Source organism: Vigna radiata, chromosome 6 (assembly GCF_000741045.1).
Source record: "Vigna radiata var. radiata cultivar VC1973A chromosome 6, Vradiata_ver6, whole genome shotgun sequence".
NCBI lineage: Eukaryota > Viridiplantae > Streptophyta > Magnoliopsida > Fabales > Fabaceae > Vigna > Vigna radiata.
In genome coordinates, this window is record NC_028356.1 from 36,595,141 (window position 1) to 36,618,778 (window position 23,638).

At 35.2% G+C, this 23,638-nt stretch overlaps 3 protein-coding genes across 8 annotated transcripts; all 3 read left to right on the forward strand.

Moving 5' to 3' along the window:
- The first annotated feature begins 762 nt into the window (after positions 1-762).
- LOC106764764 (pentatricopeptide repeat-containing protein At1g76280) lies at positions 763-11,262 on the forward strand. Of its 4 annotated transcripts, none has more exons than XM_014649144.2 (13): positions 763-954; positions 1,038-1,077; positions 1,305-1,462; positions 1,913-2,020; positions 2,403-2,585; positions 4,186-4,629; positions 5,122-5,217; positions 5,845-6,018; positions 6,534-6,761; positions 7,625-7,768; positions 7,848-8,036; positions 8,853-8,972; positions 10,300-11,262. In XM_014649144.2, exons 1-13 carry the CDS (start codon positions 871-873, stop codon positions 10,684-10,686), a joined length of 2,355 nt encoding a protein of 784 aa, XP_014504630.1. In that variant the 5' UTR covers positions 763-870; the 3' UTR covers positions 10,687-11,262. The 4 variants fall into 4 exon arrangements, with proteins under 4 accessions (XP_014504630.1, XP_022638319.1, XP_014504629.1 ...); XM_022782598.1 differs by having other exon boundaries at positions 764-954; positions 1,261-1,462; positions 10,300-11,260; XM_014649143.2 differs by having other exon boundaries at positions 764-954; positions 1,278-1,462; positions 10,300-11,260.
- A 2,755-nt stretch (positions 11,263-14,017) lies between these two features.
- Positions 14,018-16,685, forward strand: LOC106764766 (4-coumarate--CoA ligase-like 5). Its single transcript, XM_014649145.2, has 5 exons — positions 14,018-15,389; positions 15,820-15,965; positions 16,062-16,129; positions 16,215-16,317; positions 16,444-16,685. The coding sequence occupies exons 1-5, from the start codon at positions 14,171-14,173 to the stop codon at positions 16,555-16,557; spliced, it is 1,650 nt and encodes a 549-aa protein (XP_014504631.1). The 5' UTR covers positions 14,018-14,170; the 3' UTR covers positions 16,558-16,685.
- A 1,311-nt stretch (positions 16,686-17,996) lies between these two features.
- Positions 17,997-23,216, forward strand: LOC106763790. 3 transcript variants are annotated; one of them, XM_022781736.1, is made up of 5 exons: positions 17,997-18,230; positions 18,358-18,976; positions 20,375-20,925; positions 21,019-21,145; positions 22,368-23,216. In XM_022781736.1, the coding sequence occupies exons 3-5, from the start codon at positions 20,378-20,380 to the stop codon at positions 22,407-22,409; spliced, it is 717 nt and encodes a 238-aa protein (XP_022637457.1). In that variant the 5' UTR covers positions 17,997-18,230; positions 18,358-18,976; positions 20,375-20,377; the 3' UTR covers positions 22,410-23,216. The 3 variants fall into 3 exon arrangements, with proteins under 3 accessions (XP_022637457.1, XP_022637455.1, XP_022637456.1); XM_022781734.1 differs by lacking the exon at positions 22,368-23,216 and having other exon boundaries at positions 21,019-21,546; XM_022781735.1 differs by lacking the exon at positions 22,368-23,216 and having other exon boundaries at positions 17,997-18,976; positions 21,019-21,546.
- Positions 23,217-23,638: the final 422 nt, after the last annotated feature.

Consider the following 23,638-nt stretch of genomic DNA (forward strand, 5'->3'; position numbering starts at 1 on the left):
TTTTGATTCTTTAATTGTTATATATTACGTATTATATGCAATTTTTTACTTTAAATATTTAATCTTAAATTGTATGTATTATATTTTATTACATGTATAAAAGTAGACTGCTTTTATCTTTTATGTATTAAAATACATCTTTAAAATGTATTAAAATATGTTTTTAGATTTTATAATTCAAAATACATTTAATTATTGATTATACGATCTAAAATGAATTTTCAGATCATATAATTAAGAAGATTTTTTACTCGGATACTTTAAACTTTTTTCATACATATGGAGGGAAATGAGGAAAATAAGTGTTAAAAAGAAACTCTCTACTATACATGCATTCCCATAAATTTTAAAGTGGTTATTTTACATTTTATAAAAGTGATATTTAAATTAGCTATCTGAAAATCTTCAAAAACAAACTTTTTAGAATTTTCTAAACATGATTTCATGAATAAAATTTTCAGAAAAATATATCTGAAAAAAGTTTTTTGGAATGAAAAATGCAGTCTGAAATCATTTTTTCCAAAACAGAATTTTCATTAAACTTTTTGAAATATATATATAATATATTTAAAAATAAGTTTTCTAGAACAAATATTTTAAAATACATGTAAAAGTTTTTTAATTTATTTTAGAATGAACCTTCTATTTGCTTCTTCCTCTGCTGCGAAGAAAGGAAGTGAAGGTAATGATGATGATGACGTGATGTAACGAAGAGGGTATCTTAGTCTTTCTGTATTAGCATGAGCTGCCGTTAGAAATGATTGGGTGCATGAAGAAAAACCCCTGAGGAGGGGAGATCAAAGCAGAGCAACGCAAAGCAGTGGGATTTTCTTCACTCTGCTGCCGAACAAGTGAAAGCTAAAGCAAAGCATGCATATGAATATGCATAGATTCAGAGCAAGGGTTTTTCTGCGTTCAATTTCACTTTGTAAATCTAAGTGGCATCAACACCATGTACGTCCTTTTCCTCTAATTTTACTTTTTCTCTTTCTTATCCTAACCTAACCAAATGCTTCTTTCCGCTTACTCTATTGCAGGGTGCTCAAATTCACTTCTCTCAAAATCGCACCTCCACAGGTTTGCATTCTCCATTTCACGAGTCTCTTCATTTATTTAAGATGCTTACCTTTTCTGCTCACATAGCAGTTCGATGGCAGCTCAATCACATTTTTTATATATATCTTTTCATAAATGTTGCACTTGTATATCTAAGAATTTTTCAATCAATAATTCTCATTTGCCTAACACGTGATATCATAGTATATAACAAAATGCAGGTCCTGGATTTGTTGAATTTGAAACAGAACCATCTATGCAGATGCAAGTTCTTAAGGCACTCTGCTCGGGTGAGAGAAAGAAGGCTTCAGACTTACTTTTGGATTTTGGTTCCAGAACCCACTCATTAACTGCCGACGATTTTCTTCATATTTTTAAGTACTGTGCACGCTCTCCTGATCCATTGGTATGCTATTTCCCAAATAACCAATTCTTTATTTCTGGATTCGTAATATTCAAATTTCATTTTTTTAATCCCCTCCAGCCTTTTATTTTCTCTGTTTGCAAAATCAACATCTTAAAGTTTAATTTAAGATTGGATTTACAAATGTAGGAGACCAGATATGATTTTAACTCGAGTTCTAGTTATATATATCCTTAGCAATCCTACAAATTGATCTAATGCCGATTCTTAGCAATGTATTATTAGCTTCTAACTGCACCATTTCTGAAGTCTATGACATAGGAAATTAGCTAATAACATATTTATGTTCTCGTGTGAGTTGGAAGCATAGGAAATTATCTCAACTTTTCCTTTTGCATGACTATGCACACTTTCCTTGAGCGTCTTTGACCACGAGTAATGGTAGAACCTTTTGTGAATGTCAAATTTATTCCTTCCTTTTTTTTTTTGCAGTTTGTAATGGAGATTCGGAGATTCATGGAATTAAAAGGTGTTAGCATGAACATTATTTGCTCATCTCTTATGATAGAGGCCCTTTGTAAAGGAGGTTGCTTGGAGGAGGTAAACTATTAGTTTTATACATGAAACATAATTGAGTAAATTTTTCCTTTATTCTCTTTTTCCTTCTTGGGCTTCGTATTGGGCAAAGGGGATAGGTTCATTTATGCTGCTTTCCTTCTTGGGTTTACTATTGGGGAAAGGGGTTATGCTATGGGCGGTTTGGGATTAACCCACTACATTTTCAGGGGCTTTTTTAAAAGAAAATAGTTTTTCTTCCTTTCTGAAAATACAATTCCATATGATATATGGATACTTTATCATGACATTGAATTGCATGTCAAACGGTGTATACGAGGCAGTTATTAGTAAACCAGCTTCATCTTAGCTGCGAGGGTTTTTGTTTTTGTTTTTTTCTCATTTCAACTTGTTATATTATGTTCAGGCCTTTCATGTCATGGATTCTCTTGGAGGAAGTCAATGTCTCTATCCAGTTCTCCCACTTTACAATAGTCTCTTAGGATCCTGCACGAAAATGCAGAGTCTAATTCAAGCAAACAAATGTTTGGACATAATGGAAAAGAAGATAGTAGGGAGGAGTGAAGTTACATATACCGAGCTTCTCAAGGTGGGCAAACAGAAAGTGCTAGCATCATTCTATTATGGTTGTGAATAAAAAATAAATTTACTCCTTTTGAGAATAGTATTGTCTGTTTAGCTGTTAAAGTTGTTTTATTTGATAGATTGTTAAGTCTGAAAGCATTTATATGCATGCGATTCATGGTCAACCACTTGATATGGACTAAAGTGAATGTTCCTTATAGTATTTGTTACAAAACGTGCTAGTTTGCACAAGGACCTGTTCTTCTCTGGTTTAGTTTCCAAATAATGGCTATATGTTGTTTCGCTTGGTGAAATTTGAGCTATTATTGTTACTTTCATCTTCCTTCATTGTAGTGTACTGAACAGACAGATAATGCAAAGCTTAGAGATAATTCAAAACCCTATTCCGAGTGTGACATAGTTTTGCATATTAACTTTTCTGTTTAACCAAAGGAAAGCTTTCACCTTCCTTCTTTCTAAATGTAATGATAACTATTAATTGACAGGTGATGATGCTTTTCTTTTCTGCCATTGACATTGAGGAGGGCAATGTAGATATCTTGACAGTTTGTTATATATTTCAACTTTTATTATATTGGCTGTTTGTAAGTTTGTAGTTTTTATTTTCAAACTTAATTTGAAAAAGAAAACCTGTTTGGATAAAGGGGGTCAAAATATTTTACTGAAAGTTTTTAAATCTGTTTCTAACCGACTTTTGTAAACAGCAAAAAAAGAGAGGTTGTTTGCTGTGGTTTTAAGTATTTAGAAATTGTTTAGTGTTTTCTGATATTTCCTCCTCTGTTCTTTATCCTTTTGCTACTCATCGACCCTCTCCAGCTCTCACTGACCCGAACTGTCCCATCCTCTTCCTCCTCTCCTCTACCCTAAGCTTGACTCAGGGAAGGATCGACTGACTGAACCAATGATAAAAGTGGATGTTTTGGGTTAGGTTGTATCATCAACCAGTCACAAAAGGACAATAAAGTGGAAGATCTTGATAATCCTCAGTTGCCAGTATATGCCATTGTGCAGTTTGCTAGACTGAGATTTTCTCATTATAACTACAAAGGCTATGATTCTCTGTCTCATGGACATAAATACTGCAGAAAACATCATGTCAAAGGAGCATGGGGTCATTCACTTGTGCAGGGTGAGGTTGGCTTGATTATCATGCCTGAATCAGTTGGAACCTCGATGAAACGGTGTTTTCAGCAACCATGTTATTCACCTTGAGGACAAGGTGAATTTTTAGGGGGGTAACGTAAACCCCATATCTAGTTACTTGAATAATCAGTTAGTTTGGGACTGATATAATTAGAGAAACATGCATGTTGCCTACAAATAAGAAAAAGGGGTTGAGAGGGAGATTTAGAATGTTGTGGGAGTGTTGGGGCCTGCAAAAAGTTCTGGAAATCCTATGTATACGTTTCTGTCAGGAGAGCTTTTCTCTCAGTGACTCTGATATAGTTTCTATTAAAACTTCAAGAAAAATGGGCTTGAATCAAGTAACCACACAATGTGTTTATTTTATTACTCTGTATTTTATTAAACATGTTTTTCCTGTGTTGGAATGTTTTCTCTGTTTTTCATAGGACAACTATCACTGAACTTACCCTGTTTCTCAGCTTGCAGTTTTGGCGAAAAACTTGCCTGCAGCCCATCTTCTTTGGCAGGAGTATGTGAAAAACTATAGCATGAGTATCATTCCTCTGCGAAAATTCATTTGGTCATTTACAAGGTTAAGAGATTTAGAATCTGCTCATAAAACACTACAACAAATGGTGTCATTAGTTGGCAGGGGAAACTTTTCAATCGGTAAAACAGTTTATGGGAAGTTGTATTCTACTAGAATGGACATCCCTGTGCCTTCAAATAAGGGGCTAGGCTTAACTCTATCAGACTTGAAGGAGTTAAAAAAATTGGACTCTTGTACGAGTGCTGAATTATATGCACTCAATGGAGAAGAACGCTCACTACATGTGAAGGTGTTGAGGTGGTCCTTTAATGACATAATACATGGGTGTGCAAACCAAAAGAATTATATTCTTGCAAAGAAGCTTATGTTACAGGTATATATCTCACTAAGCATGTACATGTTCCGTAATGCTCCATGTAACACAGATCACAAATTAAAATATTTTTCTCCCATACTTTGTAATTGGAAAAGGTTATGAAGCAATGACACCTTTCCTCTTTCAAATGTCACAATGTCAAACGTGTTTCCAATATGGACCCTAAAACCTTTCCAACACCTGCCAGACACGTGCAGTTTTGTAATCAGTTTGTGCTTCACAGGTGAAAGGTTCTATACATAGAGAATATTAAATATTAAATTTTAAGACATCAAATCCCCTAATATTTCAATTATTGCAAGCTTCTGTTTGTTGACTCTCAATAACATATGAATGTCAATATTACCTTGGCCTTATACATTCTCCTTTCACAATTTTTTAGCATAAATTTCTTGTAGTTATGAAAGTTTAAGGGAATTTTGAATTTTATCCATTGACAACGTTTATATTAATGTATTTTAACATCTTGAAGGGCGCTTCTCTGTTCAGATGGAAAATCTTGGTTTGCAGCCATCCTGCCATACATATAATGGTATTATTAAAGCAGCTGTTTCTCATGGAAATGTTGGAGATGCCATAGGAGTGGTGAGTTCGGTGACAATAATTATGTCTAGAATCACTTGTTTTTGTTATTTTGTTTTTTGAATTTATTTTTAGGTTAAATATGTTTTTATCTCCTAAACTTAAGCACAAAATTGAAATTTGTTCCTATCTCAAACTTTGATACATTTTATTCCTCAAGTTTTAAAAATTATATAGTCCTTTTAACCTAGTGACGTTAATTTTTTGTTAAACGAAGTTTCATATTGACATTTGAGTTGTAATGTGTCAAAATGGTGTAAACAACTCAAATGTCATCCTAAAATGAGTTTGACACGTCAAAAAAATTTAATGCAGTTAGGTTGAAGAATTATATCCATTTGTTTTTAAATTTTGGAGACTAAAATGTATCAAGTTTGGGACAAGGATTGTGTCCAAGTTTAAAGACAAAATATATTTAACCCTTTATTATTTGAGCAGACTGCTATCTGTGGAAGTTTTGTCCAGAAATTTTGAGTACTTAAGTTTAGGTCAAATAGAACCTCAAATCCTGTCAAATTGGAATATGATGTGAGATCTAGTGTGTCAGTTACATGGTCTCGTGTTTGCCGATAGTCAAGTTGACTACTGGAAATTTTTCTTGGCCTTATATTATTTTCCTTTAATATGCAGTTGAAAAAAATGCAGCAGAAGAAATTGAAGCCGAATGATTCAACTTTAGCAACACTTTCAATCACATGCAGTAAAGCACTACAGTTAGATTTAGCTGAGGCTTTTCTGAATCAGATTTCTGAATGTCTATATCCACATCCTTATAATGCTTTGCTAGCATCATGCGATGAATTGGTGAGCTCAATTATGAAATTTCAGAACAGAATTTTCATTTACCATTTTATTGTCTGTAAGACTATAATTGTCTTATTATATTCTTTAATAAGAATTTTGAAAGATAGCTACTTGAGGTGTTGTGTGTTGAGTGAGAGGAAGGGTCAGTGAAAATTCCTAAAATATTTGACTGAGTGAGTCCAATACATGTACTTTCATATCCTATTTATAGTTTTGAATAATATGCTTGTAAAATAAAAGGTGACGTATGATAGTACTGCAATTATTAAATGCACATAAAAATGAAATGGGGAAACTTCTTAATTCGTACAATTGTTATCTAACACAGTTAATAAAACAAGATTCTTCAGTGTTTTTCTTTTCACTATTATGAGGTTTGTTACTGTTTGGTTTGGACTTGTGGCAATGTGATATTAAGTTATTTATTTCATCAATGGGCTGCAGAGCACCAATTAAGACGAGCAACTGAATTTATACATTACGTTTACATTTTGTTTATCTTATTGAATTTGCAGAATCAACCTGAACGTGCAGTGCAAGTGTTTGCCAAGATGAAGCAGAAAAAAGTTTTGCCTAATATCAGGACTTGTGAGCTTCTATTTTCGTTATTTGGTGTTGTAAATGCCCCTTATGAAGACAGTGATATACTGTCACAGGTGGATGCTGCTAAAAGAATAAATGCTATACAAAAAGATATGGCCACAAATGGCATTAAGCACAGTCATCTTTCAATAAAAAACATAGTAAGTTTCATTTATGTCTCCTCTTTCACATAATTTAAGAATAATGCAATCTCTGGAGGTTTTCTTCTGTTCAAATCTATGAATAACTTGTATGTCTGATTCAGAAAACAGAGAGGGGTTCAACTAAGTGGTCACTAACACTTTCTGGGGTGCAGTTAATGTAAAAAATAAAAAGGTTTTGTACTAGAATGTGGATTTATAGTCTCTTTGTGTGTCATTACCATGTCAATCCTTTTTACCTGTTCTGTTTAGTAAATAAGGAAGTTGGAAATCATAGGATTCAAGCTAGTTTGAATGAAATGAAGAGATGTTTTGTGTTATTTGTGATTAGAAGGGGTCCCTCAAGGTCAAAAGAAGCCTTTACTGAAATGCCATTCGCAGTGCTGATGATGGGCAGCAAATACTAGAATACTAGATATGGAATATTTGAACTTAGTATTACTATAATATCTGTTGAGGAAAAAACAACAGAATTTTTGCCTTAAATGGTGTACCAAAGAAATAAAAAGAATTCATGTGATTATAGATGGCGCTGCCTTATAAACAGAAGTGCAGGAAATTAAAGGATAAATATTTTAGTGAAATCATTGAGACCTTGATGCAGATGACCTACCTTTTAAAAGATGTGGTTTTAGTAGAAAAGAATGGTGTCACCCAATCCGTGAATCCAACCCCATTTAATAGGGGAATGATTTTTTTGGTGACAGTATACTTACAAGAGATCCAACCATACTGTTCATATTATGAGTAAACCCATAAAGTTTAAGAGATCTAAAATGTCACTTTTGTTATGGTAAGACATGATTTGTATCTTGTTCATTTACATTGCTTATGACTTGGACATGTCCATTCTGTCTTTTTAGTTGAAAGCCCTTGGAGAAGAAGGGATGATAAGAGAGCTGATCCAGTATTTACACCTGGCAGAGAATCTTTTCATTTATCAAAACCCTTCATCGGGAACTCATATGTACAACACAGTGTTACATTATCTTGTTGAAGCCAAAGAAGTGAGTGACTCATACATCATTACTTTATATTTTGACATGCCTGGCTGAAATATGAGGTTTTCCACCACATGATATGCAGAGTGACATGGCAATTGCAGTTTTCAAGAAGATGAAGTTATGTGGCTGCAACCCTGACTCTGAAACATACAATATAATGATTGACTGTTGTACCATTATACAAAGTTACAGATCTGCTTGTTTGCTGATTTCAATGATGATACGGAAAGGGTTTTGTCCAGTGATTTGTACATATACCGCTATCATTAAGGTTCATTTCATTCTAATCTCTGATAGTCCAGCCCAAATTATTATTATTTAGTTAAAGATTTTGCATTATACTTGATTTAATGTGAAAAGAGTAAAATGCGCAGACTTATGATTTTATAGTAGCCTTGATGCACTTCCTAATGCCCTTCAATAAGTCAAGTAGTCAACCTGCAAGTGATAATTGACAAATGCGTGCATTTGGTGTTAAGTGTTTCTACTCTACTAGTACATAATTTTCATTTTATTTACAGAACGCATGCAGAATTAGTAGCATTTACTTAATAAAGTGATGACATTTTGTCGAAATGGTGCTTCAGGAGCCTTTCCGCAGATTGCTCCAAAGTTACATTCTCTATGCTCACATTGCAGGATGCATTGTCTTTTTCATAACATCAGACATTGAACACCTTAGGCTGGATGGAGTTGGAAAGTACAAAAGGCACTAAATCACTGCTAAGATATGTAATGGCTAAGACATTGGGATTAAAAATAACATGTAGTGACTACCTAAGGAAAGCATGAATTTCTTCTAGATTGTCAAGCTTTGCTTCATCTTGATCCTATAACTAATTTTACTTATTTTGTCTTGAGAGGACACTAATTTACTAGCAAAATTTCCAAATTACTGGAATCATGCAGCTGACTATGGTCATCATGAATGTTGGCTTATAATGGTTGTATCGTGTGTCATTCATTGTGCATGTGCTGATATATTTACTCTTTGTTCATGAGTTGCCATGACATCGGTCTTATTCAACTTGTAAATTTATTTTTGGAACTGTGTATCCCAATTTGATACGGAGTTTGTTTGTTTCAGATTTTATTGGAAGATGACAACTTTGATGAAGCCCTGAATCTTTTGAAACAAGTCAAATTAGATGGCATCCAACCTGATGTACTGCTGTTCAATACAGTTCTTAAACAAGCTTGTTACAAGGTACTTCACCTTTCATATTAAAATCTAGAAGGGGGATAAAGGGTGAAATAAAAGGAATTTGTTCAAAATCTGAGGTTAAGGGATGTGTAATGCTTCATATCCATTAGTTGAATTTAGGTAAAAATTGTCACTGTTGAATTAGGATTTAAGCACAAGAGGAGATTCCAACTCAAAGGTGTAGTCGATTAGGTGGGAGAACCTATATTTCTTAGCAAATATTTCTGTTAGGTTCGTGGGTCCGAAACCTAACTATCTCACCTTACCCACTCACCCAAAAGTAGACCTGTCAAAATGGGTAAGCTGTTAAAATGGGTAATCCGGCTCGACCTGGCCCGACCCACCACGGGTTGGTCACTTAGTGAGCCAACCCAACCCGGCTCATTCACTAATGAGGCAGAAAAATTTGAACCTGGTCGTGGTGGGTAAACGGGTTGGCTCACTGGCTCACTTAATTTCAATTTTTTTTAAATAAGAAAAAAGTTACAAACTTTTTATAATTCAAATCTAAACAAATTTCATTCCAAAATTTCACTTCCAACATGGGTGTTTCATTAATTTTAAAAATAGAGAACTTAAATAATTTTTTCAAGCAAAAATAATAATAAATATTTTTTTATAAAATTAAAATTAAGTTTTAATAAAATAAATTAGGTAGATGGGTTGGTGGGTCAACCTGGCCCACCACGGATTCAACTCGCATGAGTCAGGTTTAAACGAGCCGGGTTGAAATCTGACTCGCATAAAAAAATACAAATTTTTCAAACTCAACCCGATCCGAACCCGTGGTGGGCCGAGTTGGTCCACGGATTATGACCCATTTTGACAGCTCTATCCAAAAGCACAGAAAAAGGGATAAATGCACGAACTGAATGTATTCACAGCAAAGAATATCAATCACAAAGATGATCCGGGAGCCTACTCCCCTCACAATGATCCCGAGAGCCTATACAAAGAATCTATCTAATCACTCACAGAATTACAAAAAGTTTACATTTATAGGCCCCTGCCCGCCTCCTTCAACTGTTCCACCGTTAGGCTCTTTCACCCCTATCTTATATCCTATCAATTTCTCATTATTAATTATTGATTTTGTTTCTTATGACTGTCTCTTTTTCATTATAAATAAGAATATTCATGTGTGTCCACAACTCACAATTACAAACAATCCTTTCAATAATAACTATAACTCAGGTTCTTTTCTGCACACTTAGCTTGCTCAGGAAAGGAAAATTTCTATCCTGATTAAAAGTCTGATGTGCGTTTTATCCATTTTTTATGGAAAAATTAGAATGTGCCCTAATGTCATTTAATTTCTTCCATGAATTAGGAAAGAATCGATGTAATTGAGTTCATTGTGGAGCTTATGCACCGAGAGAAAGTTCCCCCCGATCCAAGGACATGCGGCTATGTGTTCTCTGCATATGTAAATTCTGGTTTTCACAGCACAGCAATTGAAGCCTTGCAGGTTTTAAGTTTGCGTATGATATCTGAAGATGGCAACATACTTGGAGAGGAGAAAAAATTTGTAAATGAATTCATCCTGTCTGAAGATTTGTCTGCTGAATCACAGATACTCAAGTTATTTGAAGATTCTGAAGATGAACTTGCAGTTGGGTTGTTGAATTTAAGATGGTGTGCCATAGCTGGATTCCCAATATGCGAGTCAGCTGATCAAAGTCTGTGGGCGAGAAGACTGGAAGGAAAGCGATTCTGAGCCCGAGTTTTACGAAGACACAATTGTCTTTAGGGAAGTCTCCATAAAGAGATTGGTAGTTCAGTAGTGGAGAGAAGCGGGCTGAGGCTATATCATACATATGTATGGTGTCGACCCTGGCCATCCTTATTGCTCCAGCTCTGCGCAGGAGTTCAATTTTTTAATCCTAAGGATGCAAGCTCCGATCATTTGGAACTAGCTCAACTTTTCTGGGTTGCACCAAATTTGAATTTCTTTTTTACGTTTTGGTGCACAATTTTTTAACACTAATAAATTTTAGTAAACTATTTTACTTTTTGTGATAAATGAAAATTAGTTTTTTAACATTTCGATTTGACATTGAAATACTTTGCCATAATTCCGAATCATGTATCATGAAATAGATAGACTTTGTACCTAAACATGAAATGGCTTTTAAACTCTCTTCTCGCTGATTGTCTTCTACCTCTTGTTGCTCTGGTATATGAAAATAGTAAAATTCGAAGATTTAGAACTTTATAGTAACTTAACGAATTTCCCGAACCCTTTCCACAAGTCAACTTAACATTTATCTTCCAGAACTATGGGCATTTACTTGTTTAACATTTATAAATTTATATTTTTTAAATTGTGAAAAACATTATATTCGGCCCAAAAATAATAATCCAACTAAAAGATTGGAGATAGCTCTGAATTTTAAATGGAGCATGTTTTGAAATTGCTTGATTTTGAAGTGAAGAAACAAAAAGGAACAGGAGTTGCTGTGAATAAATTAGATTTTGGGGTGCGGTTTTTTATTTTAAAGAGAGGAAGTAATGACACTTGGGTGCAATCGCTGTCTGTAGAAACATCATGATGAGTGCAGAGACGAAGGAAATAAACTTGAGTAACTTTACGCTGTTATATACATCTATGTATTTATACTTCAAAATACAAAAAGGTATAGCTGTACAAATTATTTAACACTAATAATGATTGACCATGGTCAAATGACCGACCACTGAGTTTGCTGGTTTTTAGATTGTGTGCAGCACTTGCACAGTAAGGATCGAATTTACAGAATGATCCCCAATGCCATGTCAGTTTCAATTATCCACACCTTTTCGGAGGGTTTAAGAAAACAATAGATTTAATGATCATGATGATTATCATGTATGAAAATACACCTATTTCATCGTATCATCATAATAAGAAGAAATAGTATCAGATAAATAACACATCCAAACAGAGTTCACTGAGCTGGAATTCCACCAAACTTTCTTTAGAGAAAAGACTGATTTGATGCAATAGATAATTGTTTCCATTATCCTGTTCTTCGTCCTACCTTAACCACTTTTATATTTTGATTAATTCATTCACCGTCCTTACAAGTAATGATTAGTGTTTTGGAAATGAGTCAAGTCTTCTTGTTTAAATACTTACTTTCATTCACACGTTCAAGTCTTTTTGGTCTAAGGAGCTTCTTATACATCCAGAATATTCAAAAAGATATTTGCATAAAGCAAAACTAATTTGAAGTTGATCTACTTTGATCTTATTTGGATAGTTCATTTTGGTGATCGGTTCTTTGTTCGGTTGTATTTGATGATTTGTCGTCGACTTGGTAATTGATCATCTGACTTGATAGTTGATTGTTTGGTTTGTTAGTTGGTTGTCTGAATTGATAGTCTATTGTCCAGTTTGTTAAGTGTTGGGTTGATGATTTGTCGTCTAGTCTGATAGTTGATTGTCTAGGTTAATGATTCATCATCTAATATATTAGTTGATCATCTAGATTAAAGATCGTAGTTCGGTCTTTTAGCTAGTGATCATCCAAATTGATGATTTGCTATCAAATATGTTAGTTGACTATTTTAAATTATAATTGTTAAGAGCTTTTATGATTAAATAGATAATTAAACGATACAATTACTATCATAATTAATTTGAAAGATAGAGAAAATGTTTTCAGATTCTGCAACTAACAATACTTAGATAACTTGATATAGGGATTAAACATTTAAGAAGTGCTCTGTTTCTTAGATGGCATACTAAGATTTAAGTTACGTAAAAAGTTACTAATGATTTAACAAGTTTTAATACAAATAAAATATGAAAAATGTAAACTAATTAAAAAGTATTAGAATATATTTAATTGATGTAAAATTGCTTTAATTAAGTTGCAAATTTATGTAAACGTTTGATCATAACATTTTCTCATCAATCTTTTTCACCCATCATTTTCACAACTTTCAAACAGCATTTCATTTTTTTCCTATATATTGCCCAGTTAGCAGTTTCATCAAATAAGACCCGAACCAAAAAATAAGAAAAAAAGTAGAAAACAAATCGATAAAACTGTGGTTGACTTAATTTGGACACGCAATTACTTCCTGCACCTTATCATTTTCTTTCTAAATTTATTTTTCAGAATACAATAAAAAAATGCAAAAAGATAAAAAAAAATAAAAATAGTATGCATAACATCATATTAGCTCATTTTATCTCACTTTCTCTCTTCTCCAATCACATCAAAACAAGTAGATAGAGTTTTTTATAAAACGTTAGATATATAAAAATATAGTAAATGAATTAATCGTTCACAAAATTTAAAATTTACAAGTCTTAACCTTTGGGAGAAGAAAACAAATAGTCTGCAGCTATAAACATATTAGCACGTTTCTCCTTCAAGTTTTTATTTTGATCACATTATCCATTTTCTTAATTGGCCTTATCTGGAAGAATCTTCGGTTGCTTAAATAAATTACAATAAAATCTAGTTTTATTTGGTTATGTGGATTAAATACATATATATCCACGTGTATATATAAAAAAAACTGTTTATATTTTATATAAAAAAGAACAAAAACGGAACAAACTTTCAAAGCAGCATGGAATAGGTATAAGAAGTGAAGAGAGACACAACACAACGTGAAACTGAGAATATAATAGACAAGGTAGGAACGTGTTCTGTGACCAAGAAGATGATGATGGTAATAAGAGACTAGTTGCACATTATAGTCAAATTCCACACAGATTTATAAATTTTTCAGTTTTTTATGGACTTTATTTTTTTTAATTAAACATATTTAATAAAGATTAAATGAGGCTAAAAAGATTCACATTTAATCGAGGTTCAAATTTTAAAACCATAATCTTATATTTCATTAGACATATATATTGAAGCCTCCCTTTAACCTAAATTAACATATTTTGACGGAAAGGAAAATTATACATAGATTTGTGGTGTCGTCCTTATTTATAGGGCCCAAGGGACATTAAGACCCTAAAAATCGTGATTAAAAATTAGGACATTGAGATCATATGCAAAACGTGTGTAGTCAAAATAAGACGAGTCATACTGTAATATAATACATGTTTGTTTGTTTGGACGGAAAGAAGGAGACAAAGAAATGAAGGAGAAGCATGGTGTTGCTGGTCTATATATATTGGAGTATAAGGTTGAAGAGATGGAAATATAAGAAGTAAAAATTTGATTTTTGAAGAAGAAGAAGAAGGAAAAGAGATGATGGAAGAGCAGCAAATAGACCAAAGGAGTGGCTTTTGTCCTTCCAACTCAGTCTTCTACAGCAAGAGGAAGCCACTCCCACTCCCTCCAAACAACGCCCTCGACGTCACCACCTTCATCTCCTCCCGAGCACACCGTGGAACCACCGCCTTCATCGACGCCGCCACAGGCCACCACCTCAGCTACACCCAGCTATGGCGATCGGTGGAGGGCGTCGCCGCTTCCCTCTGGGACATGGGGATCCGAAAGGGCAACGTGGTTCTTCTCCTCTCTCCCAACTCCATCGACTTCCCGGTTGTGTGCCTCGCCGTCATGTCCCTGGGCGCCGTCATCACCACCACCAACCCCCTCAACACCACGCGGGAAATCGCCAAGCAGATCGCCGATTCCAAGCCCCTCCTCGCCTTCACCACCTCTCTCTTGCTCCCCAAACTCACCCAGGCAGCACCCTCTCTACCAATCGTTCTCATGGACGCCACCACTCATCCACCCATTCCCAACGCCAAAATTGTAGCCACGCTCCACGACATGGCCCAGAAGGAACCCAGTGCTCAGCGCGTGAGGGAGCGCGTGGAGCTGGACGACACGGCCACCCTGCTCTACTCCTCTGGCACTACGGGACCGAGCAAGGGCGTGCTTTCGTCCCACCGGAACCTCATAGCCATGGTCCAAATCGTCCTCGGTCGCTTCCACGTTGGTGACACCGAAACCTACATCTGCACGGTCCCCATGTTTCACATATACGGTCTCGTCGCCTTCGCCACCGGCCTCCTGGCCTCCGGCTCCACCATCGTCGTCCTCTCCAAGTTCGAGATGCACGACATGCTCTCTGCCATCCAGAGATTCAGCGCCACCTACCTCCCCCTGGTTCCACCCATTCTGGTTGCCATGCTCAACAACGCGGACGCCATCAAGAAAAAATACGATATCAAGTCCTTGCATTGGGTTCTATCCGGCGGTGCTCCCTTGAGTAAAGAAGTCATAGAGGGGTTTGTCGACAAGTACCCCAACGTCACCATACTTCAGGGTTATGGTTTGACGGAATCCACCGGTGTCGGGGCCTCCACGGACTCCTTGGAGGAGAGTCGCAGATACGGCACCGCGGGCCTCTTGTCGCCGGGCACCCAAGCCATGATTGTCGACCCTGACTCCGGCCAGTCGCTTCCGGTTAACCGCACCGGTGAGCTCTGGCTGAGGGGCCCCACCATCATGAAAGGTGAGGGAATCATTAATTATTCAACTTTTCTTTTCCTTCTACTTTTTCTTTTGAAGTCTTGTCCATACTCATCCAAGTGGAGTTGTTACGTCACTCTCTGATGTCTTTTCTCCGGGGAAATTCTTTTATATATAACAGTTTTTATAATTAATAGTGCGTTGTCCTTGAAAAAGGAATACGGACACGGACTCTCATTACAGATACTATACACATTATTTGACTGCAAAAATAGGCATCAAACGACCTATTTCACATGTTGTCCCTACTTTTAAATATAATGCGAATCATTATATTTTTTAAATATATGGTATTATGATTGGTTTAGGTTGATGGATAGATAAATAAACCTTTTTACTTTTGTCTATAGTAAGTAGATGAAATTGTGATGATTTGGTGTATAATATTAACATTGAAAAGATCGGGATGGCAGGTTATTTCAGTAACGAAGAGGCGACGACATCAACCCTTGATTCAAAAGGATGGTTAAGAACAGGGGATGTTTGCTACATTGACAGTGATGGATTTATATTTATAGTGGATCGATTAAAGGAGCTTATAAAATACAAGGGATATCAGGTAATTAAACTAAATCATAAATGGTAGATAAAGCAACGATTATTATGAAGAAAAAAGGGAGATGAGTTGAGATGGTGTTGTTGATGTTTGTTTCAGGTACCTCCAGCAGAACTTGAGGCCTTGTTACTGACTCATGATGCTATTTTAGATGCTGCTGTTATCCCGTAAGTCTTTGAATTTCATCCATCTGCAACAAATATATAAATTGTAAGAGCAGTAGATGAATGGATGTAGTTTGATGATGAACAGGTATCCAGATAAGGAGGCTGGGCAGTTTCCGATGGCATACGTGGTGAGGAAGGATGGAAGTAGCCTGTCGGAAAGCCAAGTTATGAATTTTGTTGCAGAACAGGTTGGTCGTAGTTTCGACAAACACCCAGTGCTGTCTTGTTTTACAGTTATTATAATGATATATTTGAATCTTTTAACATAGTATATATTAAATTCTCAAGATTCTGTTATTACACATTAATTACAGGTGGCTCCCTACAAGCGGATTCGAAAAGTCGCGTTTATATCTTCCATACCTAAAAATCCATCTGGCAAAATTCTTCGCAAGGATCTCATCAAGCTTGCAACTTCTAAACTATGAGCAGATACATATGCATGCATGCATCACTCTTTCCCTATTCACTATCTCTTCTTTCTTCAACACTCACCAATGTATTATTCTTAGCGAGAATAAAATTGTCTTGGTGATGGAAATAATATTTTCTGTCATTTTTGTGTGATCAAACTTTTACAAACATTTAGGAATAATTTTGTTTATGGCCAATTACTGTTAGATAAATAATAATTTTATTGAGAAAAATTTATATGAATATTCTTTTTAATTCCTACCCATTGAATTGAGAAAGCTTGCAGATGACTTAAAAACATAATACTTATTATACAGAACGATTGGCCATAGGTGCATGCAAAAACAATCACACGAAAACCTACCAATGAAAATAGAGTGTATTTAGACTGGTTTAATAGACTCACGCTCAAAATCAATCATAGAATGAACGTTTCAATTGTTACACTTCAAGAGTTTTATTATTTTTTGGGAGGGTTCGTGAGTTTTAATGTTTGAGTATCAGTAGGATAAGATGACATATTACACATTTAAAAGGGAAAAATGGTTATAAAAAAATAATTTTTTATAGTTTTTTGAAAAAAAAAGAGTAAAAAATAAGAAAGAAAATATCAAATAAATGTAAAAAGAATTATTTGATTCAAAATATATTTTTTTATTTAATAATTTTAAGTTCTACAAACTTTTTTCCTCAAGTCCAGCTAAAGTCGAACAAGACACTTGGAGCAATTTCTTTTGACACCTCCATATTTTATTTACGTATCTTTATCAATATATGGAAAAAGTTCAAATTACCAATAGATTAAAAATAATTTAGATAGTGTAATTTGTATAATGACGGTAAAGTAAAATAAAGTTAATTGAGATAATATCTGTTTTTTAATTTATTATTTTCATTTATGTATCAATTATTTGTTTTAATGATATTTGTGACATATTATCTTTATAATTATATTCATTAGTGTGACATTTATATCGAGAATAATATATCATGATATTATTAGAATATTTTTATCTATTTAATATTATTCTCTTACATATATGAGAAAAAAAATACAATATCAATATAGAAAACACCATACATGTTTATATTTAATCTATTTATTTATATTTTTTCTATTATAACATTTACTTTACACAATAAAATAAAAAAATACATAAATTAAAAAGAACATCACTACCAAAAAATATATTTTATCTATAAATAATTACATATGCAAATATAATTTACCTATAAATAATTGGATACGAATTTAAATCCATAAATAAATAAACTACTGTATACGAATTTATTTTTTATAAGTAATGAGTAAAAAATTTACCGGTAAAATTTGTAAATAAAGTAAATGAAACAAAATTTATTTAATAATTTTACTGACTTAAAAACAAATAATTATTAAAAATTAAAACATTTTTTTCACTGACCTCGTCTCTCCCGCTCAATCTCTAAAACTTTCTCACTCATTGTTTTCGTGGAAATTTTCAGTAAGCTCCCTCAAACTCTCGCGCTGTCGCAGTCCTTCACTTCACCAAGCTCACTCTCGCAGTCGTTCACTCTCAGGTGACTCCCCAAGCTTCGTTGTTCACTCCGTAATGTCGTCTCTCACGCTGAGTGACAGAGAAGAAGAAGTTCCTTCTTCTCGCGCTCACTCACTCTTCCTTCTTGTGGAGTTCGTTTCATTGATCTGGTAAGTAATCTTGTTGGTTTATTCATAGATCCCGAAATTCCTAAAATCCGAAAGCCCTAATCCTCTCTTGTATGTTCCGTTTGGCACAAAATGGTCTGCGTTGTGGTTCGCGTGTTATGTGTGCAAGACGTTGGTGCATTGTTATTGAGGTGAGGGTGTTGCGTTTTGGGAAGATTCATAGTGGTTGTACCGTAAGGGAAGGTCGGACGGCCTGGGTAGAAGGGGACGACCGTCAGACCCCTCGACGAAATAGTTGGAGACCCGGTTATGACGACCGGCGCCAGTCAGAACGCTAGGCAAAACGAGCGAAGCAAAAGCCACCTGACATGTATGCAACCGACAGGGATCGTAGCCGGTCTTGACAGCCGGCCAGAGAGCCAAGTTAGGATGTTAAGAATTCGAGATTAAGATAAAATAAGGATTAACCTTAGCGGGCCTGTGATTGGGCCGTGATTAAGCTCCCACTAATCATTGGCCCATGAGGAAAACTATAAATAGGAGTCAAAGGTAAGAGGTAGGGTACATTTCAATGCTCATTTATTTCTCTTTCTCTTTCTATCTCTACCTTTATTAGAGTGGACTGGAACACTGACTTGAGCGTCGGAGTACTATTAGCAGGTACCCGGACGGCAAGACAAGGAGGAATACGGACATCTGAGTCGAAGTAACGGAGGACCGGACGGTACAGAGTGGGAAATTGTGCAGGGAAGCTTGGACGAACTCCCGACCGGAACAGTGGTATTAAGGTATGTTACGTTGTTTGAGTTGTTTTTTATTTGACCAAGGGTTGTACACATATCTCTTTGTCTTACTTATTGTAGTGCTTCCTAGCTGGCATAGTATCCGATATTCATTAAATTGACCGTTGAAATGGGACAAACCGAAATATATTTCTAGGTCTCTGGTTCTGGTCTGAAGGCATAGTTATTGATAACCAGAGGGCTCGTTGTTTTGCACTGAGAATGATTTTCATTACCTTCTTATCTTTCTCTTTGAAAATTTCATTTTTATCGTTGGGATCCTTAGTCTAGTTGGAATGTGTGACGTTAGGTTTTGTAAGGCCCAATCGTGTAAGTACCATTTGTGTCTGACTAATAAGCTAGTTTGGTATCGAAGTTCAACTATGCGAGTTAAGCGGGTTCATCACAGCAGAAGTTAGTTAAAGATTATGAAGGTGACTATTTGATCTGGTTTGGACATGTGCTTAGGCCTTACTGGCCTAACTAGTTGGTAAATGTGAAAATCTCATGAAAAGTAAAATCAAACATGCTATGAGTTTTGCTAACTTCTAAGAGACTATGAACGGTAAACTACAAGTGAAAATATTCATCATCCAGAACCAGCATCAATAGACAAAGAAATAATGACAACATTCCTACCTCCTATTAGGTTCAGATTGCCCATCCCTACTTCAGATCCGTTTAAAATGCCCAAGCAAACATTTCCCATATTCTGCCGGAACACATTTATTAGCATTCATACATGAAATGTGTTTATTTGTTTAAAAAAGTTAACCTAGAAGGAATTAACTAGGAGGGACTCCAAGATATTATTAGATATCCTTCAGGAGAGATTTCAAACTGAGCTTCACTTCTGCCATTGCTATTGAAACTAAACGTGATTGGCTTGAAGTATTTTCTCACTTCATATATGCTTTTGAAAGGTCTTTTGCTAGGTGATTCTGAACACTCACATTGAGTGTTAGATGTTCCTTAATCATAAATAGAATGTTACAATTTATTGTGATTGTTGGCTGTGTGCTGTATGCTGTTTGGTTCACACACACACATAAAATTGAAATATGTAATATGCATTGTTGTCCATTTTATTTTATATTAACGCAAATATTTGGCTCTTTTTAGAAAATCAATGTTAATTATTTTCAAATGTTCAAGTACTTTAAAGTTAAAGCTCAAAATAAGAGGTTTAAAACAATGTAGTTGCTTGGAAATTTTCAACTTTTTTGAAGCTTAAAAAAAGACTGTAGAGGATGATTGTATGGTAGAAAAATAGAGTAAGATAGAGAGCAGAGGACTTAAATTATTTTAGGTTTCTTTATGATATGCTTTGCATAGGGCAACTATCCTAATATAGAGCCATGTATTAACTATTACCTAATTTTTCGATAATTGGTATATGTACAGAACATGGATCAATTTCCATCAAATCGTGCATGGATGTATGATAGGAATCATAGAGGACGAGGTGCTTTGAAGGTGTCTTTTGTATTTGGAGTTGAAGAGTTTATAACAAAAGCTTGTAAACAAGACCGTTATCACAAAGACGGGGGAGTTCGATGTCCATGCATTAAGTGTGACTGTACAAAGATTTTGGAGAAAAGAGTTGTGAAGGTTCACCTCTACAAACATGGTTTCAAGCCTAATTATTTGATTTGGATTGATCATGGTGAACGAATGCCTGAAGGTGATTTAGATAATGATGTAACTTCAATGGGTGTGGAGACGGATGGTGAACGAAATGACCAATTTATGTTGATGCAAGACATGATGCATGATGTTGATCGATGCACATCATCCTCTTCCTGTGTTGCTTCTAATCAATTAACTCCCACCACAAATGCTACACCATCACCTCCTATACATATCCCAGGCACACATTCAAGTTCAACCGTTAATGAACTTGATGTGGAAGAGGATTTTAACCATCGTCCTACGATTCGACCCATTGGAGGAGGGTAAGAATATATAATAAATTATTGTATTTGATCAATTTAATGTTGCTAGATCAATTTATTGTATTCTAATGTTTAAATTATACTTTGCTTTAGGTTTTATCCATCAAAAACTGCATCAAAGGCCATCACAGCCACCATTAAGCAAAAATTTGATCAGCCATGGCTAACATGGGGAGCTATCCCCAAGAGAGAGAAAGGTCTTTTCTTCCAGTGTTTTAAGGTACCCCTTATTTCTTCTGGTTTAAGTTTTCTGAGTCTGTTTAAGTTTGTCGGCACTTCCCCTGGTAATCCATTCTAAGGGCTTGTGGTCCAAAGAAAATATTAAATATAAATAAAAGAAGCCAAAGAGAAAGTCAGAGATAGCATAGTCGTGTGAACGTAGCCATTGGAAACTGTCTAAAATATACTTACAGAACTTCCAATGTTCCCACAGAACTAATGGAAGTAGGAACACTGCCCTGTAGTTGATTGTGGTAAAAAAGCCTGGCAAAAAGAGTACAACGGGTGATTAAGAGTGCAGTTGGTTTATAACCATAGACTATATTTCATGACACATTGGAATATATAATGGTGCCTGAAATTAATTTCAATGATTGTCTCATCCATGATCCTAAATTAATTATATAAAATTGTAAATTAAATAAACTCTAAGTCATCTTAAGAAAAAATATAATTTTATTCACTTTGTTGAGACATGAGTGACTTAACTCTCCATACCATTATATAGTTGTAAAATTCGAAATTGTTCAAGAGGTAATGAAGATTAGACGTGTTCCAGAATCATACTAGAGTTGAAAAGTTTTTCTGGTATTGTACCCGAGATCTTTTTGCTCCACATATGACTGCAATCAGTGAACATGATGTTAGGTCATTCAGGGAACTGAAAAGTATCCAATCACATTATGTGTTTAGGCCTGGAATTAATGGTTGGTGCAATGTTTTCTTTTATGGATGTTTAGAGCATGATATGAGCTTTGGCAATTTTAATGTGCAGCAGTGGTGTTTTATTGGAATTTTCCTTTTAGTACTATAATTTTGTGATCATTGTTATGGGTTAGCACATTATATTGTATGGTTCTTATAATGTTAAACTTCCGTTTTTTTAAGAAAACTGGTGCAATGGTTTATTTTAGTGTAAGGAGAAAGTCTCTTGGTTCTGTGGATGCTTTAGGGCAGTTTATGGGGTGTTATGCTTGCTGCTTGATGAAGGAAATTGAGTCTATAACGAAAGTACTTTGCTGGTCAGTCCACTGATTTTATTCTGGAATGAGTTAATGCTGAATAAAATGGATAGGTGCAGCAATCACATGGTTTTTGGTGCATTTGGTTCATAAATAAGATTGTGAAGTAGTATTTTTATGCTGGAATGAGAGCTGGACAGAAGTGCACTGGAATCAACGTTGGAATGAAGTAGGTTCTGGTTTCTGCTAAACTTGCTGCAGGTTTTGTTTCTGGTTGACTGTGAGAGCTGGAACGTGATCTGAAGTGGTCTTTGGAGCAAACAATCTGGTGCATTGATCACATGGTTTGAGCTAGTGTTGGAAGCAATTGGTTTTGGCTTGTCCAGCTGCTTCGGGAGATAATTGACGCTGGATTATATTGTAGTATGGTGCATGATTTTATTTCTTTTCTTTGGTTTGTGGTGCAGCATCAGGTGCATTTTAAGCTATAAAGTGTTGCAAATACTGGATGTTGGAGAAAGACCTGGTTGCCAATAGCCAGTTGCTGCTGAACCAATTTTAAGTGCTGGAGTTGGCAGGTTTTGAGCTTGGTGCAACAACTTGGTTTATGGAAGGAAGTTGAACGCTTGAACCAGTTTGGCTTGCAGGTGTGGATGCAGTTTTGGCAGTTTTGGTGCAGCCATTTGTCTCAAATAGAACTTGGAAAGCCAATGCATTTTATTTGGACTTTTTCAGTGTTTGGAGGCCAATCTAACGTGGTCATTGCAGCTTGGTACTGCCGAGTTGTTTGTGTTTTAAAATATATGGTGCAGGACCAATTTTTGGTTTATTTTGCTGCAGGTTTTTGTGAGTACCGCGAGCACATATCAACACTGTTTGGAGCTGTCGGAATTATAGTGCACGTTGGAAATAAGGAAAATAAATTGGGTTGTGGATGTGGCACATTTCTGGTTGGATGAGGGCTGTTTTGGTGGTGTTGTTAGGTGCTAAGCAAGCTACTGGATGACCCTTGCTGTCCAGTCTAATTATGCAATTTTGGTCTATTTTATGTGTTTGAGTGTGAAAACTATTTTAAGAGCTTCATTTGAGCTGTTACGCGTAGGATTTGGTTTTGAAAGTGACCTTTGTTTTCCATAAGTTACTGGACGCTGGTTTCAACTTAGCTGGTGCAGTGTTTTATTTCTTTTTTCTTTGGAAATTGGTATTGCAGTATCAGGAAACATAAACTAAGTTTTAAGTGTTGCAAGTGTTGGACTTTTGGAGGAGCATCTTGTCTTCTCAAAACATATAGTTGTTGCACAGGTTGCTTGGCGTTGCCAAATCTTTCATTTTAGCATAGTGGTGCAGTTCCAGAATTGATTGAGTTATAAGTTTGGCTCATCTTCGGTTTGATCATTGGTAGTACCAAATGCTTGAACAATCCGCTGGAAAACAGTTCTTTGCTGTCCACATTTCATGAAGCATAGTCTGGTTATTAAATGTGTTGTGTGCAATCTATTTTAGGATTTTACTTAAATTTGATTGTGATGCAG